Consider the following 16,009-nt stretch of genomic DNA (forward strand, 5'->3'; position numbering starts at 1 on the left):
GGAACGTTTTTTCTCCTCGGAGTGTCTAACGAGTGGTTGACGCCCTGTGCTGATGCATGAATCCTCCTCTCTTGTTGCACACCATAGGTGACACAAGCATGAGTTATTGTATCTTTCGCGTTTCTCCCCCACTTTGGTTGTTACTAGCTCAAACGTTTTATACCCTCACTCAGCGATGTGCATAGCACAGTGAAAGTACCTTAGCGCACTGCTGAATAGAGTTACCCATTGTTTAGTGACTTTTTTTTTTTTTCGAGCTTGAATACGTGCAAATCTTTTGCTTATGTTGTGCGGGGGTAGGGGACATGACGAAGGGGAGTTAAAAAAGAAAAGTGCACCAGCGTTGCCGTTGGGGAGTTACATACAAGTTCAACCATCCGTGGTGGGGGGGTCCAGCAAATGGAGAAACGAAAAATTACCCCCACTTGGCATGCCACACATATGGAAAGTCTCCTTTTGCGCGTACATATCGATAGTGTTCTGACGTACCCACCAGTTATGTTCTCCCTTTAAAAGAAAGAGAAAAAAAAAATTATTCAGTTTTCCTCATCAGGGTGACCGGCCTTTTTTTGCTCATTTTTGCCTGAACCGTTCAGGTGAAAATGTTACGGGTAATATTTTTTTTTTTTTTTCCGTTATATTATGAAGGATGGATAAGTCGTTTAGCCGTTGAGTTTTTTTAATTTGGACGTCATTTTACGGTCTTTCTTAGAAATAATTTTTTTTCCGTTAAGGAGACACACGTGTAACACACCTTGTCCCGTTTAACAACTGGGTGGGGTTGTCCATGTGGGGAAGTTTCATTGGTGGTCTCCTCTGTTCAACGTCTCCACACCGTCATGCAGCTGTGTAGAAGTATCTCTAACTGCACATGCACACAGATTCATTCCATATGTGAGTTGCCCCCCATCCATTTGTCGTAAAAAAGGGGAAGGGGGAGGACTGCAAACATCCAATCGATAAGACCTTATAACGGGAGAAGCGTGTCACACCATGCATAGCACGTAAAAAAAAAAAAAAAAAAGGAGTAATAAAGCTATTTCACATATATATTTGCCCTTTCACAAATATACATAATGAGTGTATTTTCCCCTCACGGGGGAAAGGTCCCCTCAAAAATATGCCTGCACAGTCAGGTAACTTTGTGGAACATAAACTTTGTATAGCATTTCACCAAAGAAGGGGAAGTTGGAAGAGGAATAACATCCGGGGTGACAAAACTAATTGCATATGAAAAAATTCCTGAGACTTGGAAAGAATGCCATTGGAAGGGTTGTTTTGTGCAGGTTTGCAGTTGAATTAAACAGTTCTCGTAAATGCGGCAAGAAGTTGTGCCAGAATTGGGACGGATAGAAAAAATAACCTATATGGAGGCAGCCAACTGGTGAAAAAAAAAAAAAAAAAAAAAAAAATTAGGGGGAGTATTGCCAAAACGTGCTACTCTACGCTGCTTATATCACCATTGCGTAAGAGAGGATGACAGGAAACAGTGCGAGAATGGCAAAATTAAGGTGAACATTCGATGTCATTTTGCGATCGCCATTTTTTCCCCTTAGCGAATTCGCTTATACGTGTACGATACGCGCGTTCGCTGCGCGCTTAAAGAACAAAGATCGATTCACGGCCAAAGGTGTGAGTACATGTTGAGATCCTTCCAACGCACATACAATGGAATACGAGGCAAGGGAGCTGGAAAAGAAGGCCGAACAGCTAAACAAGAAGGGATTCCTCTCCTCCTTCTTTGGGGCCGACAATACGGACGAAATGATCAACTGCTACAACTTGGCGGCCAACAAGTACAAACTGTGCCACAAATGTAAAGAAACATTTTTTTCGTGAGTGGTTTTGGGGTGACACATGGCATGATGGAGAAAGAGATGTCTGGTCTTCCGTCCTCGTCGCCGCGTCGTAGTTCCCCCTCAGAGGAACTCACGCTTGTCGTGTGTTGCAAGGCAGACGTGTGTTTATGTTGTACAGCGGACGGTTCGTTGACCCGACCGTTAGTTGTCACTGCCCTTTATTAGCACTGATGTTCATTCACCCGCCCCCCTGGGCAACAACCCACCTTGCAGGGAAGGAGGCCACCGCATGTATCCTGAAGAACGCCGTGCTGCACAAAAATAACAATGAGACGAGTTACTGCGCGAATGCGTACTTGGAAGCGGGGAATATAGCCAAAAAATATGACAAAATGGGTAGGGACGCCCCCCTTGTATGAACTTTACACACACACTTTCAACACAACGTGATTCGTTTGAGCGCATCACCACTAGGGTGTACTTTGTTCGATGGCTTTATCTTGGTCAAACTTCCTCCCCCTTTTCCATGCAGAGGCCATAAAACATATTGAAGAGGCTGTCAACATGTACGCAGCCATTGGGCGCTTCTCCAACTGCGGAAAGTGCGAAAAAAACATCGCGGAAATTTACGAAGATTTGTACGAATATGGCAATGCGTCCAAGTACTACAAAAAAGCGGCATACTACTTCGAAATGGACGAATATTCCAAGTAATCAGTCAGCTAGCTGTTCAGCTAGCCAAAAGGAGAAATAAAAAAAAAAAAAAAAAAAAAAAAATGCATTTTGCATGATTTGTTCATGTGAAAATGCGTTTTTAAGTGGCCCCATTTTACAAGCGCGTCATTTTGTAAATTTTCCATAGGTCTGCCTACACGCAATGCATCGTGAAGTACGCGGAGCTGAGTTCGCAGTACAGCGGGCAGCATGAAGAGGCCATCTCGGTAAGTAAAGCAGTGTGTGTGTGTGTGTGCTCTCCATCACGCTTGTGTGGAAATGTGAACATATGATGTGTGCACACGAATGTACGTTTGCTGGTACGTATGCTCATGCTTTTCCCCATGATGTTTTTCCCCACGCAGATCTTCGAGAACGAAGCGGAGAAAGCCCTGAAGAGCACGCTGTTGCAGTACGGCGCGAGGGACTACTACATAAAGGCAGGCATTTTACATGTCGTGCTGGGGGACCTAGTCAACGCGAAAATCTCCATCGACAAATACTGCATGAACGACCCACGTTTTTTAAATTCGAGGGAGAAAAAGTTCCTGGATAATATTATCGAAGCTGTGACAGAACAAGACGTAGAATACTTCGAGGAAGTTGTGCACGAGTATGACCGCATTACCAAGTTGGACAACTGGAAGGTACACTTTCTTTACCAAATAAAGTCCAAGATGAATGCTGAGCCGAATGTCAAGTTGACGCCGGATGGAGCGGTGGACTTAACGTAGCATGATAAAGCGTGTCGTATTGCAACAAAGTTTGTGATGGTATCGGCGAAAAGACCCTTGAGCCTTTTTTTTTTTTTTTTTTGTGCTAGTCCAGGCGGAATAGCAGCGTTAGCTTTTTACTGCAAAAGCGCCTGGGACGACGTTTCTTCCCCCCAGGACGTCAACCCCTCTTTGTTAGGAACTCTCCGGGGAGTCCCTTTCCCACCTCTCATCATCCAGCCATTTTAAATTCTACAGCCATGTGGAAGGAAAAAAAAAAAAAAACTGCGCCAATTTTATGAAGCATTAACAAATTTTAATTTATGTCTTTACACATTAAAAAAAAAAAAAAAAAAAAAAAGTTGTGCGTCATTTAACTTTGGGGACATTTGCGAACGTGGAGATGTGCACGGTGGCCACATCAGAGGGGAAGCAACTGCTGAGCGCGCACTGCATTTGTCCAAGTAGAGGTATCGGAAAAAAGGGCGTTTTACTGGAGCGGTTAAAAACGGGTTGGAGAACCTTCCTCTGGAGGGGTGCATCCCCTACATGCTTTTACCGCTCCTCTGCGCTGTTTAGCTGATCACTGAAGCCCGAACTGCGGGACGGGCGCCTTCCCCTTCGAATTTTGCGCGTCGTTCTTCTTGAGGAGCTCCAAGTACACCTGTTGCTGTTCCTTCATTCGGACGAGGCCCCTTTGTATGAGTATCTGTTCCTGCAGTTTCTTTTTCAGCTCTTCGTTGCCTTTTTTTTCTAGTTCCATTTTCTTGGCAATTTCGTCCAAGTACTTATATGACCCGTCGGCATCACATGCGTTGTCCTTCCTGTATTCTTTAGGGAAACCGGCACCGGGGTGGAAATGCTTCTCCCCCGCATACGTTTGGTGCGTTCCTCTATGCTGTTCGCTTATGTAACCACTGAGGTCACTTCGTAGCATGGTTTCACGTGAGGACCTTTCCGCGCTGGGATGCTTTCCAGACATATTTGCGCAAAACACACGTCCTTCCGTTTCATCATCGGAATGACTTGGTGACGATCTGAAGGTTCCCTCCTCCTGTAAGGTGTGCGATTCGTTGCTTTCCCTACGCATCGCATCGGAGTTTATGGTGTGTGCACTTCCGTGCAGGTAGCTGTTGGCGTCTTCCTCGTTCTCTTCCACACATTTTGTGCTTTTGCGAAGGAGGACGCCTTGCCCTGAGGTGTTTTGCCTTGGAACGTTTTTATACGCACGGGGGGATTCCTCCGTGTCCGCCTCGTCGTCGGCGTCACCAGCCAGGTCATCTTCCTCCTCTTCCTCCACGTCACTTTCTTCCTCATCTTCCTCCACATCTACTCCACTTTCCTCTTCTTCCTCTTCTCTTTCGTCTAATTCTTCTTCTTCCTCTTCATCGTCCTCCTCGTCAACGTCTTCCCCTTCTTCGTCCTCCACGTCTACTTCACTTTCCTCTTCCTCATCCCCTGAACTTTCCTCCTCGTTCACTTCTTCCTCCACCACTTCTTCGTCTTCTTCATCGTTTTCTTCCTCCTCTTCTTCCACCTCGTCAACCTCTTCTTCGATCTCTTCCTCCTCCTCTTCATCATCATCCTCGTCATCTTCAGCTTCTTCTTCTTCACTTTCTTCCTCATCTACCTGATCATCCTCTTCTTCTTCCTCCTCATCACTGTCGTCATCGTCTTCGTCTTCCTCTGCCTCCTCTTCTTCTTCTTCGACTTTTTCTTCTTCCCCTCCTTCATCCTCAGCACTTTCATCTTCCTCCATTTCTTCTTCATCCTGTTGCTCCTCTACACTATCCTCTTCCGTCTCTTCCTCTTCTTCTTCTACTCCACTTCCAACTTCGTCCACCTCGCTTTCGACCTCTTCTTCTTCCACTCCACTTTCCACTTCGTCTTCTTCCTCCTCCACGTCTACTTCACTTTCCTCTTCCTCTTCATCATCATACGCTTCATCAGACGCTTCTTCGTCTTCCTCCTCATCAGCAGCACTTTCCTCCTCAGTCGCCTCTTCTTCTTCAGCGTCGTTTTCGTCTGACTCTCCCCCCCAAGGTTGCATCGAATAATCCTCACCAGAGCCCTTCTCCCCGTGTGTGTCTCTTTTCTTCTCCTCCCCCTCTACCTGTTTAGCCCCCCCTGGAACCACCTCCCTTTGCTGCATGACGCTTCCCTCCTTCTCCTTAACTTCTTGCTTGTTCTCTCCCTGCACAGTTGCTAACCTACTCCTGTAGACATACTCAGATGTGCCACTCAGACCTGCGGGTGCGTTACGCATCTGTAGAGGTTTCTTGTCCCAGTGTGTACTTGCCAGGTTACTTATGTACTTCTCACTTGGGGTGATGAGACCATTTGCACTTATCCTCGGTGCACCGATAAGAACGGCCCTATTATATTGCACCACACTGGGTGCATTAAAAGTAGGCAACCCCGTTTCTTTCTTTCCCAACTGGGTCATCATAGGAGGAACAGTCCCCATCGTCCTTTGAGTAGTCGCTCCGTTTATGAGGAATGTTTGCTGGTGCGTTATATTCACATGGGGAGGATTTTCTGAAGTCTTCATTTTGCAGGAGAGGTCGACTGCATTCCCCTGTGACATATCCCTTGCATACTTATCTGGTTGAGTTTCGTTTGTTCTTCTGGTCAGATACTTCTCACTCTGGTATCTTTGGATGGAGGTACTTGGCGTGGTCCCACTGTAGGGAATTCCCCATTTAGGGGCACCCTGACTGCTACATTGGTAGGCAACCTTCTCTTGTACCACATCTTCATCTTCCATCTCGTTCGCTTCGTGTAAGCTGCCTCCCCTCCTTCCAACGCGGCTGCAGTTACTGACGTAGTTACTCATGTAGCTACTCACCTGGGGGGGGAGGTCCTTCCCTGGATGCGGCACTTGATCCCTCCTACCCGGAAGTGTCCCTAGAAAGTTACCCACTACGGGTGGACAATTCTTCTTTGCTGCGTGCGTCTCTATGCATCCTTTCGCTGCGCTTCCCTCGGGTGCCTCTCCACTGGTTCCGAACTTTGGGGGTGGTGGTCCGTTTGGTCCATGTGATCCGTTTGGTCCATCTGATCCGTTTGGTCCGTCTTGTCTGCCTCCTCTACTACCACGGTCGAAGCTGTCTCGTTCGTTTGGTTCATGTCGACCGTTTTGCCCCCAATGGGACCCGCTCCTCGAATGGGGCATGTACCTCATGGGCTTCACGTGTAGATCCGCAATCCTACTGCACATGACTCCATTACGCGTGTTGTAATAGCCGTTCACCTGTTTAGCGCCCCTCGGAATGAACCCTATATTACACAACCTTGCCCCGTTTTTCAATCCGTTCATGTTAGGGCAGTGGGTGGAGAAGCTTCTTCTACCGATGGCAGACATGTCTAGACAGGACCCCCGATTGGATGCGTTACCAACCGTGGTAACCTTCTTCTGTGCGTTCCCCACAAAGCTCGTCATGGAGGGAAGGACGCACCCGTTGGATCTGCCCAGGGAGATGCACCCACGTTCAAGGTTCTTCCCGTAGCAATCGCTTGCACGTGCATTCTGGTATTTCTTCCTAAAGAAAATAGGCACCTGAGTATTTACTACATTTGTTGGGACCTTTTTTGATCCTGTTGCTATTTCTTCGTTTGGTCCTTCCATCTTCTTTTCTCCACCTTGATCTGCTTTGCCATTTTCGCTTGTTCTTCTTATGCCGAAAAAGCCCAGAATCATGTTGGCGTAGGACTTTTTGGGGGGTGCCTCCTTGTGCTCTTCAGTAGTAATGGGTTGATTCTTGATGGGTTCGGTGGTGATGGGTTCATTGTTGATGGGTTCATTGTTGATGGGTTCATTGTTGATGGGTTCATTGTTGATGGGTTCACTGTTGATGGGTTCATTCGTTTGTGCTGGAATAGAGAGCGCTTCGCTGGAGGACAATTCCTTGGTGATGGGTTCACGGCCCTTCTGACCGACGGGATGCTCACTCGTTGGCCCCCCATGGCTGGCATACCCGCACACGTTTACACACCCGCCTAAGGGTACTCCTATAGAGACGTCACTGCAGCGAAGACCAGCTAGGGACTCTTCCCCTTGCATGCAATTCAAGTTTGGCTTCGAGACACCAGGGATACTGCTCATGTCACATCGGAAGTTTTGGCACCCATTAGTGAACCCCTTATTCATGTGCGGTGTAGATAGTGTCACGGAAGGGACACGCTGAAGGGATATGTTCTCCCCCTGGTTAGGAGAAGCAGCCCCTGTTTTTTTATTTTCTCCTGGAGGGAGGTGATCATCCCAATCAGGTGGCTTCCCCGAGTTGACGGGAAGATCCCCCGTCGTAAAATTGGTCTTGTTGGAAGGGAAGTTGGTTGCATCTGTAACGTTGGTTCTTAGTCTTGTGAACCCATTTTCTTCGTTCGAATTGTTCTCATCACAGTGAACGGTGGTGGACCTGATATCCATTTCAATCTTCTCCTGCGATGCGGAGTCTGGCAGATGAATCTGTTTCTTCTCACCCATTGGAGGCACTCCGATAGGGCTTCGCGCGTACTTACTTTCCAGATGCAGTAGGTCCTTGTCTGCATCTACTTCATTGTTATTCTTTGAGGGTTCATTCGGATCGGTGCCACGAAAGCAATTCATTCTGCTGACGAAGGGGTCCATCGAACCTTTTATTGCAATGTTGTTGCAGGTGATGATGGGGAAGCAGGTCGGATTGGCCACCCCGAAGAGGTTCCCACGTAAGCAGGTCACTTTGTCAACATTCATTTTCCCTGTTGGATCTACATCTGTTACGGGGTTACCTGCATGGTGAGGATCGTTGAACCCACCCTGCGAATCCTTCACATAGCACACTTCGTAGGAGTTAAAATTCTTGCTCTGTTGGATCTTGTCTAACTGGAGTTTTGGGATAGGTATAACATTCTTTACTAGTATGTAGTTGTCTGGGTTGGATTCTACCAAAGGGGGGGGCATCATCACCATGGCGTCTTTGTCCTTTCCCCATTTGGTTACCTCATCTGTCTGGTTGGTAGCGACTGGCAAGCTACACGTGGTGGGTCTCCTGTTCGTTTGGTTGTAATTCTCCGCATGGGGAATCTCCACTTTGTCTACTGAACTACCAACCGGGGGAAACTTCACCCCTGAGTGAAGCACTTCTTGGCCCTTCCCCACAACGGTAGTAGTAACTGCACCGTTCTTCTCATCTTTTCTTAAGATAGACTGGCGAATAAATTCGTTTCCCTTCATGACCCCTAAGTATGCATCCAGTACATCCCCGACTGTATCTGTGTTGTGATCTGCACTTTCTACACTCTGCTGAGTTGTATACTTTAGTGGGTCCACATTAGAGAGGGGTAGTCCTACACTGGGGTTCTTCCCCACGTTTTGCAGTGCCCCTTCCAACGGGGCTGCTTCCCCACTCAACACAATATTATGACCAACGCTGAGGGGGTTATCGAAGAAAGGAAGTCCTCCCTCTGAGTGCTGCAACGCGTCCTTCCCCTGGAAAGGTCCCTTCACAAGGGAATCCTTCCGATTGTTCCCCCCATCTGCTAAAATTACCTTACTCTTCACGGCATCCACAATGCCCTCATCGTTAAATCCTTCAGCCGTTCCAACCTGCACATTTCTTGCATCCACAGAATTGAATCCCACACAAAGGTTGCTCTGCCCCTTTGCAGCAAAGAAGACAGGCGCAGATACCCCTGCACAGTTGTTCTCCTTGGCAAAGTCGCTCACCCTCTGTATATTGTTACTTACGTATTTCTTCCAGTTGGTGAGGTAGTTGTGATTATCGGTGCAGTAGTCGACGCAGTTATCGGCGTTGTTCTTATACACGTGTCTCCTTTTCAGCTTCAAATTGGTGCACTCGTTTTTTACAACGTTGCAATTTTCACCTGCACAAGTCAGGCGAATTCCATGGTCAGCAGAGTCATCCATTTTCTCATTACTATGGGATGTGTACAAATTGCCAGCTGGTTCTTCTGCAGAATAAAACTGGGACTCCATGTACCCCACAGCATTATCCCTCTTTGGGACGTTAATAATTATTTCGTAAACCCGTGGAGGAGAAAATCCTTTCGTTTGGGAAGTCGTCTGTTCTATTTTACCTGACTTGTTCATAATTTTTTCATTCATTTTTGTGTAACTTTTTCTTTTGGGCATTTTTTCCAAAGGAGATTTGTCTTCCGCTTGTAGGAAGTGTTTCCCTGGGTCGGGCCAATTTGTTGTGTCTTTCGTTAGGGGGGATACCTCATCTATTCTACCGTGTTGCATGGGGTGGTGTTTCTCTTCCTTCATCTCCTCTATGATTGGCGGGTCGTCCGTGCAGAAGAGGCCTCTTTTGACGTGCACGTGGTGGTTGTAATTGTCCTCGTCGCTGCTGGCGCTGCTGTTAGTGGGGTCGTCTTCGGAGAGCGCTGGGGAGGGGGGTCTAACCATCGGGGCGACGCTACTCCGCTGATGGGTTCTGTTCAGCTGATTGGTTGTACCGATCTGACTGATGCTTCCCCCACGTGGGACACTCTTCCGAACGGATGTCCTCTTCTTTTTCGGGATCGCTTTACTGTTCGACCTGCTCAGTGACTTAGAGAACGATGTCCTAGAACCACCCCCCCTGAGGCTGCCCCCCTTGATGCTACCCCTCGAACAGCTCTGCCTCGTTCTGCTCATCGAGTTGCTGTAATTTCTCAGGTTCTTCACCCAGGAGTAGTTCTCATTAAGGCCCCCAATATGATAGAGGTCAAATTTGTTGTTGATTCCAGAGTTCATCCTTTTTGCGAGGGAGATTTGTTCTTCCATCACGGTGTTCCAGAGCTTCTCGAACGCGTCGTCATCGTCGTTCAGGTGGTCACTGAAGAGGTGGCAATTCAGAAGGTCTTCCCTGTGGAGTTCTTCCTCTCCTCCTAGATTCCCCTTGGAAGATTGAGGCAACCTATTGATCCTTTTCAGCTCGTTTAGGATGTTTAATTTTTCCAGCTTATCCATCATCCCAAGTTTATCCATCACTTTCCTTTTGGAAGACTTGGTTAAAGCATTTCCCTCCGACATGGTACGCTTCACATTGGATAGAGTCCTCCTCCTACTAGCCATATCTCTTTTCGAACCGAGTAGCGATTTCTTCCCACTGTGGGTGTTCCCGACCTCCCTTTTACTGACCTTGTCACTGAGCCTCTTCTCTTGAATAGACCTCTGTGCACTTAAATTTTTAATAAATGAAGAGACGGTATGTCTCTCAAAGTTAGGAATGGTCTTCTTAAAATTCACACAGGATGTCTGTCTCTTTAAGTTGAAGCATTCGTATTGTATCTCTCTCCTGTTGGTACATCCTTGTGGCATGAGGTTACCTATGCTTAGGAAGTTACACGTGTTGTTACTTCTCTCACTGTGATTGTATGGCATGGAGAGGCAACTCTGTTCGTTCCCTTTGCTCTTCCTTTGCAGGAGTTCGTCTTTCGTTTGATCTTCTTCATCCGTCCGTTTTGCTTTTTTTGACTCCTTCATACGCAGGGGATTATTCTGCTTGGTGGGTTCGACTCCGCCATGGTTTTCTCTCTTCACTTGGACATGCTTAACACTGTTGGATGCACCCACGTTGGATGCATCTACGTTGGTTGGTTCTTCTGCTTCCCCGTGCTGGTAATAGTAGAAACAGTTCCCCGGGGGGTAAACAACTTCGGGGTGGTCATTGACAGCGGGTGAACCATCATAGAAGCAACCTCGGTAATTCACGATGCGTTCCACGGTACTGGTCGCTTCACCTGATGGGGTTGCCTTACTGACGCCAACGGTGCTCACTTCGCTGGTTAGTTCACTCCGTGTTGCGTCTTCCCTGTTCGACTTGGTGGTGGTGCTGCTCTTCCTCCTTTTTTGCTGCTGTTGTGTCTTCCCCTGTTCCTGGGCCCCCCCTCCAGTTGGGCCCTTAAAATTTGTCACAAATTCACGGGCACCCACCTGTCTGTGCGAGCACGAACGGATGAGGTTGTTGAAGCGAACTGAGGTCCTCACCTTATCGTGATGGACTGACCTAGACCTACCATTCGTAGTGGAAACTTTACTAAGGCAACTCTCCCCCTGTGTCCCATTCGTACCATTCGTACCATTCTTCGCATGGCATTTTTGTAGCTTTTTCAAGTACTCTCTTTTCCTGAGTATAAGTTCTTCCGCTGTTTTCTGATACACATAAGGCACCGTTTTCCATTTGTCGCACTTTTTTAATATCTCTATTTTTTCCAGCTCCACAGTGAGGATATACGTTGCCGCTTGGGGAGACACATCCTTCAGTGTCAGTATCTCCTTTATTTGTTTGTGTGCGGACAGGAAACTTTTTACGAGGGCGTTCCGCGTGAGTTCGCCATCGGGGGGGCTCTGCATACTACTTCCCTGGACGCTGCTTACCCGTACACTACTTCCCCTCACGTTGCTCGCCCTGACGTTGCTCCCCTTGACGCTGCTCTTTCGATAATGGCAACTCAGAGCCCTCTGCTTCTTTTCCTCCTTTATGACCTCCTTTTTGTTCTTAATCAGATCCACAATGTTGTTGTATAGGCTCATGGTGCACACATAGGGGGGGTAGTGGTGGCATACAAACTGGTGCTGCTATATGAACTGCTGGTGGTGACAACGCAGACAAGCGGGTCGCTCTATCCGATACCTGCGCGTGTCCAATTCGGTACACACAAATGGTAGCCACAACAAAACCAAACGGATGGAAAAAAATTATTTTAATAAAAATGCAAAGTGGAACGAGACAAGTACATTCGGGGGGAATATACCCACGGAGCGGAAGTAAGACCGGGTGCACAATACACAGAAGACGGGTAAAGTGGTTGCTCACGGAGGGGTGTGGTTTAGGGTTATGAGCGTTACAACCAAGGAATCTCTCTCATGCTGTCAAAGAGAAAAAAAAAAAATTCTGTAAACATGGTGTGTATTTTTTTTATTACCTTGTTTCACCTAACTGCTGATTAGAAAAATTCTTTTTAAGTGTAAACGAGTTTACCCAACCATTGGGGAAAGAATTTTTTTTTTTTTTTTTTGGCTGCGGGGAGGGAGGTCTTAAAGTTGTGTCCGCGTGGTTGCACGGGTATACGAAGAGGGGGGGCGAGCGTATGTGCATGGAAAAGGAACGTGTTGCACGCCGAAGCGATTACACACCAGTGAGTATGCCGCCAACCCGGTTAGCGAAAATGCACCGATGCATATGCCCGTGTAATGCACCTTCGGCAAAAGTTAACGATGATACTTTCGCTTGCGTTGAAGGGTGATTTGGAAGGACGGGACGGAGGTGGGGCAGAGAACTAGTGGCACGCATAGCGACCACTGAACATACTACGGGGGGTGGTAGTACTTTTGCTTCGCTTTGCTTTGCTTTGCTTTGTTTTGCTTTTTTCCTTGTCTTCTGTATGTACATGCGGCGCACGCGCGGTTCTCTCGCGTATTATGATATTCCCCCCATTTGTACTTGTGCCCGCTGGGAAGGTGCACAACTTTGTGTGGAAGCGATTAGGCAGTTAAAACCGGTTAAGTGAACAAATGGGGAAGTATTTTTTTTTCCCCACCTTAACAGCGTAGTCACTCCGTCCTTCCACTGCACAGCGTGTGCACATGGGGGGTAGGATACACATGCACTGACGTGCAGTTTTGGGGCAACAGGGCAGGTGAAAATGGACAAGCAAAATGCACACACAGGCGTATGTACCAGGAGAGGGAAGAAGTTGCTATATGAGTGTTGGAGAACCTGCATTGGAAAATACGATAACGGAAGGAAACTTTACATGTTTGTTCTTCTCGGGCGGGAAAATTATCGAATGGGGGCCAACATTTTGGCCAGCACACTAGGGAGAGTTACAGTCACTTTCACAGGATCAACCTCAGAGGTGTGTCCTTTTGGTGTGCAATGCATGGAATACGTGTGCTGGTAGGTGGACACAACTTTTCAATCCGTTGTGCAGCGCAAAGAGGGAGTAACCCGGTCACTCAGCATTGCACGTCTTGCATGCTCGACCACAAATGAGGAACCCCTGCGATGTGGCTGACGGAGGAGCATGGCACGATGCTCGCCCATTATTAAATCGTGACCGCGAAGGAAAAACAACAGAACGGGGAGAGTAATCCTGACTGCAATTTCAAATGGGCGGCAAACGTTCGCAAGCGGTCCACAAGAATTAGGCCATGGATGGACACTCCACCATGGGTGAGCAGCACAGCGACGCTGAGCGTTACAGAAGGGATAGGATGTATAGGTGGCCTACTTTCTGCATAAACTCCTTTATCCTTTTGCACGAGGGTGGCGGCGTCAGAGCAATCTGTTTAGTTGCCAAAAGAAAGAACCCACTCGGGGGGCATTAAAATTCTTCTGAGCATCCATAGGTTAACGGGGATGACCAAAAAAAGGGGAGGGGGGCTACTTGCCTTCCTTCTGTGTCGTTTTTTTTTTCCCCACTGCAGTGCGGTCCGGCAGTTGGGTTGAGCGGTAGTTCATAATACAGCGACCTTGTCAGGTGGACTCCGCATGTAACTCCTTTTTGCGAGGAATGGCCTCCCCCCCAGCGTTAATGTTCAGATGTTAAAAACGGTGCACACCTGTACCAAGGTATGACTCTCTCCCCCACGGATGTATTCTTCTCCGTTTTGATCTCACCAGGAAGAGTTCCAAAGGTGCAGAGAGCGAAATAGCGGGAACCACATGGATGAAACTTTTTTTTTCCCTTTAAGATTGATAACCTCTGTGGCTTAAATTTTCCCCTACCTCCCGGTCGCTGTTTATATGGTGCTTACATGGCTGCTTCGTCGACATGGTCACTAAAACAGCACACTGACGGTTGCCTCTAACGCGTGGCAGGTTGCCCACCGACGTTCGTCTCTCTCCTCCAAAATAAGATACTCCCCATTTTGTCATCCCGTTTGTCCCCCCGCGCTGCGATTATGCAACCCCCCCAAAAGGAAGCATGAAGGCGCTACTGCTAACCAGCGTGATGTACGTCCTGTGCCTTCCAGCAATATGGGGATACGTGGGGGACCCGAAAATGCACAAGTTGACGGTGGGGGGTAATTCAAACCAGAGGAGAAGTTCCACCCGCAAGGTGAATCTTTTCAAAACGAAGTTGCAAAGCGATTACAACTACGAGGGTAAGAGGTACTACAACAACAGACCCATGACGGGGGAAAAGTCGCTCAACAAAATTTCACTCATAGGACGAGTTGGCTGCGAACCAGATATAAAAATATTAAATGGAGGAGACAAAGTTGCTACGTTCAGCTTGGCAACAAATGAGTTTTGGAGAGACAGGAACACAAATGAATTAAAGTCCAAGACGGACTGGCATCGCATCGTGGTATATGACCAGAACATTGTTGACCTTGTGGATAAATTTTTACGAAAGGGAAGGAGAGTATACATTCAGGGATCGCTACACACGAGGAGATGGTTCGGCAATGACCTAACCAATCAGCCGAGACAGATAACGGAAGTGGTATTATCATACAATAAAGGCGATTTAATATTTTTGGATGACAAGCGAAATTTTATTTCGCGAAATAATTCAAATGTGCAAAATAGTGAAAGTCCTAGTTCAAACAGCGAACCGAATGTTGCGAACAGTTTGGGGGGAAACTCCGACGAGGGGATAACTCCATCGAGCAGTCACAGTGATGTTGCTGCGGAACAGGATGACTTTGCACACGGACTGGAGGGCGCTGCTACGGAGGGGTTCGATTCGCTGGAGGACGGCCTCGGGAAGGAGGAGGGCATCTACGACAAGATGAATACGCAAGAGTTTGACGAATGACAAGTGGTGAAAGTGGAGAAGTGGTAAGTTTGGTTCTGCTATTTCTGGCGTTAAGAGGGATGCTCAGCCGTTGCCCACAAACATGGAAGCTTCTTACCTGGCGAGCTAGCCAATCTGTCATATTTTTTTTTTTTTTTCTTTTTACACATTTGAGTATTTTTGACCACTGCATGAGTGAAGGTATCCCTAGCAAGATAGGATCGCGTCACCCGAACGGTCCGCATTTGTCCCCTGCACACCGTTGCAAGTTGGGAAAAACGACATGAACTGTTCAGAAAAAAAAAAAAATAGCACAACATATGATAGCATAACGTTGCAGAATTTGGTGTAGCGTACCCCCTGTGTGAGCTAGCCATTTTATTTAATTTTTTTTTTTCTGAACATTTCATGTCGTTTTTCCCAAGTTGCAAACTGTGTGCACCTATTTGTATGCAATTGGCGCCGTGCGTGTGCAAATGTCCACCTCCGGGTGCCCTCGTTTTTTTTTTTTTTTTTTTTTTTGTCCCACCGTGGGTGGAACTTTCTAAAAAATTCAACAAAAAAATATGCTCACGCGTGGGCGTGTATGCACCCCCCTTTGAAGCCCTTCCCAAAGGTACGAATGTGTGTAGGAGGAGCGACTACTAAGTGGGTTTCCAAACGGTATGCTAAGCAGCCTGCTAAACAATCTCATAAACAACTGAAAGAGATTTCTCCCCTCGCGGATTAACAATAATGTTTTGAGCCAAACGGTGGGGCAAAAAAAAGCACAACAACGGCGTTTTCAATGTTACGCTAAAAACGGGGAAGTGCTAAATGGACTGGAAAAAACGACCCAAAAAGGGAAAAGGACAGAAAAATATGGGCACGTGGAACGGTCAAAATGTAGGCGGAGTGGCAACTCGGCATGCAATCCCCTCAGCGGAATACACGCTAACGCATTTAATTATTAAAAAAAAAAAAACTAGCCAATTAAGTGGAGAAACGAAAACGGAATGGCTACAACGCGGCATGTGTAACAAAGTGAACTGCCTGATGGTGTGCCCG

At 47.3% G+C, this 16,009-nt stretch overlaps 3 protein-coding genes across 3 annotated transcripts; 2 read left to right on the forward strand and 1 right to left on the reverse strand.

The window, feature by feature from the left end:
- Positions 1 to 1,424: 1,424 nt before the first annotated feature.
- PCOAH_00030870 (Uncharacterized protein) lies at positions 1,425 to 3,247 on the forward strand (the record flags this gene model as incomplete). Its single annotated transcript, XM_020059887.1, has 5 exons — positions 1,425 to 1,816; positions 2,073 to 2,195; positions 2,332 to 2,509; positions 2,662 to 2,740; positions 2,879 to 3,247. The coding sequence occupies 5 exons, from the start codon at positions 1,669 to 1,671 to the stop codon at positions 3,245 to 3,247; spliced, it is 897 nt and encodes a 298-aa protein (XP_019915436.1).
- Positions 3,248 to 3,809: 562 nt separating this feature from the next.
- Positions 3,810 to 11,747, reverse strand: PCOAH_00030880 (Uncharacterized protein; the record flags this gene model as incomplete). The annotated part of the gene is made up of 1 exon (XM_020059888.1): positions 3,810 to 11,747. One exon carries the CDS (start codon positions 11,745 to 11,747, stop codon positions 3,810 to 3,812), a length of 7,938 nt encoding a protein of 2,645 aa, XP_019915296.1.
- A 2,396-nt stretch (positions 11,748 to 14,143) lies between these two features.
- Positions 14,144 to 14,983, forward strand: PCOAH_00030890 (Single-strand binding protein; the record flags this gene model as incomplete). Its single annotated transcript, XM_020059889.1, has 1 exon — positions 14,144 to 14,983. The coding sequence occupies one exon, from the start codon at positions 14,144 to 14,146 to the stop codon at positions 14,981 to 14,983; it is 840 nt and encodes a 279-aa protein (XP_019915198.1).
- Between the last annotated feature and the right edge of the window lie 1,026 nt (positions 14,984 to 16,009).

The sequence above is a fragment of the Plasmodium coatneyi genome, chromosome 10, assembly GCF_001680005.1.
Source record: "Plasmodium coatneyi strain Hackeri chromosome 10, complete sequence".
NCBI classification, from domain to species: domain Eukaryota; phylum Apicomplexa; class Aconoidasida; order Haemosporida; family Plasmodiidae; genus Plasmodium; species Plasmodium coatneyi.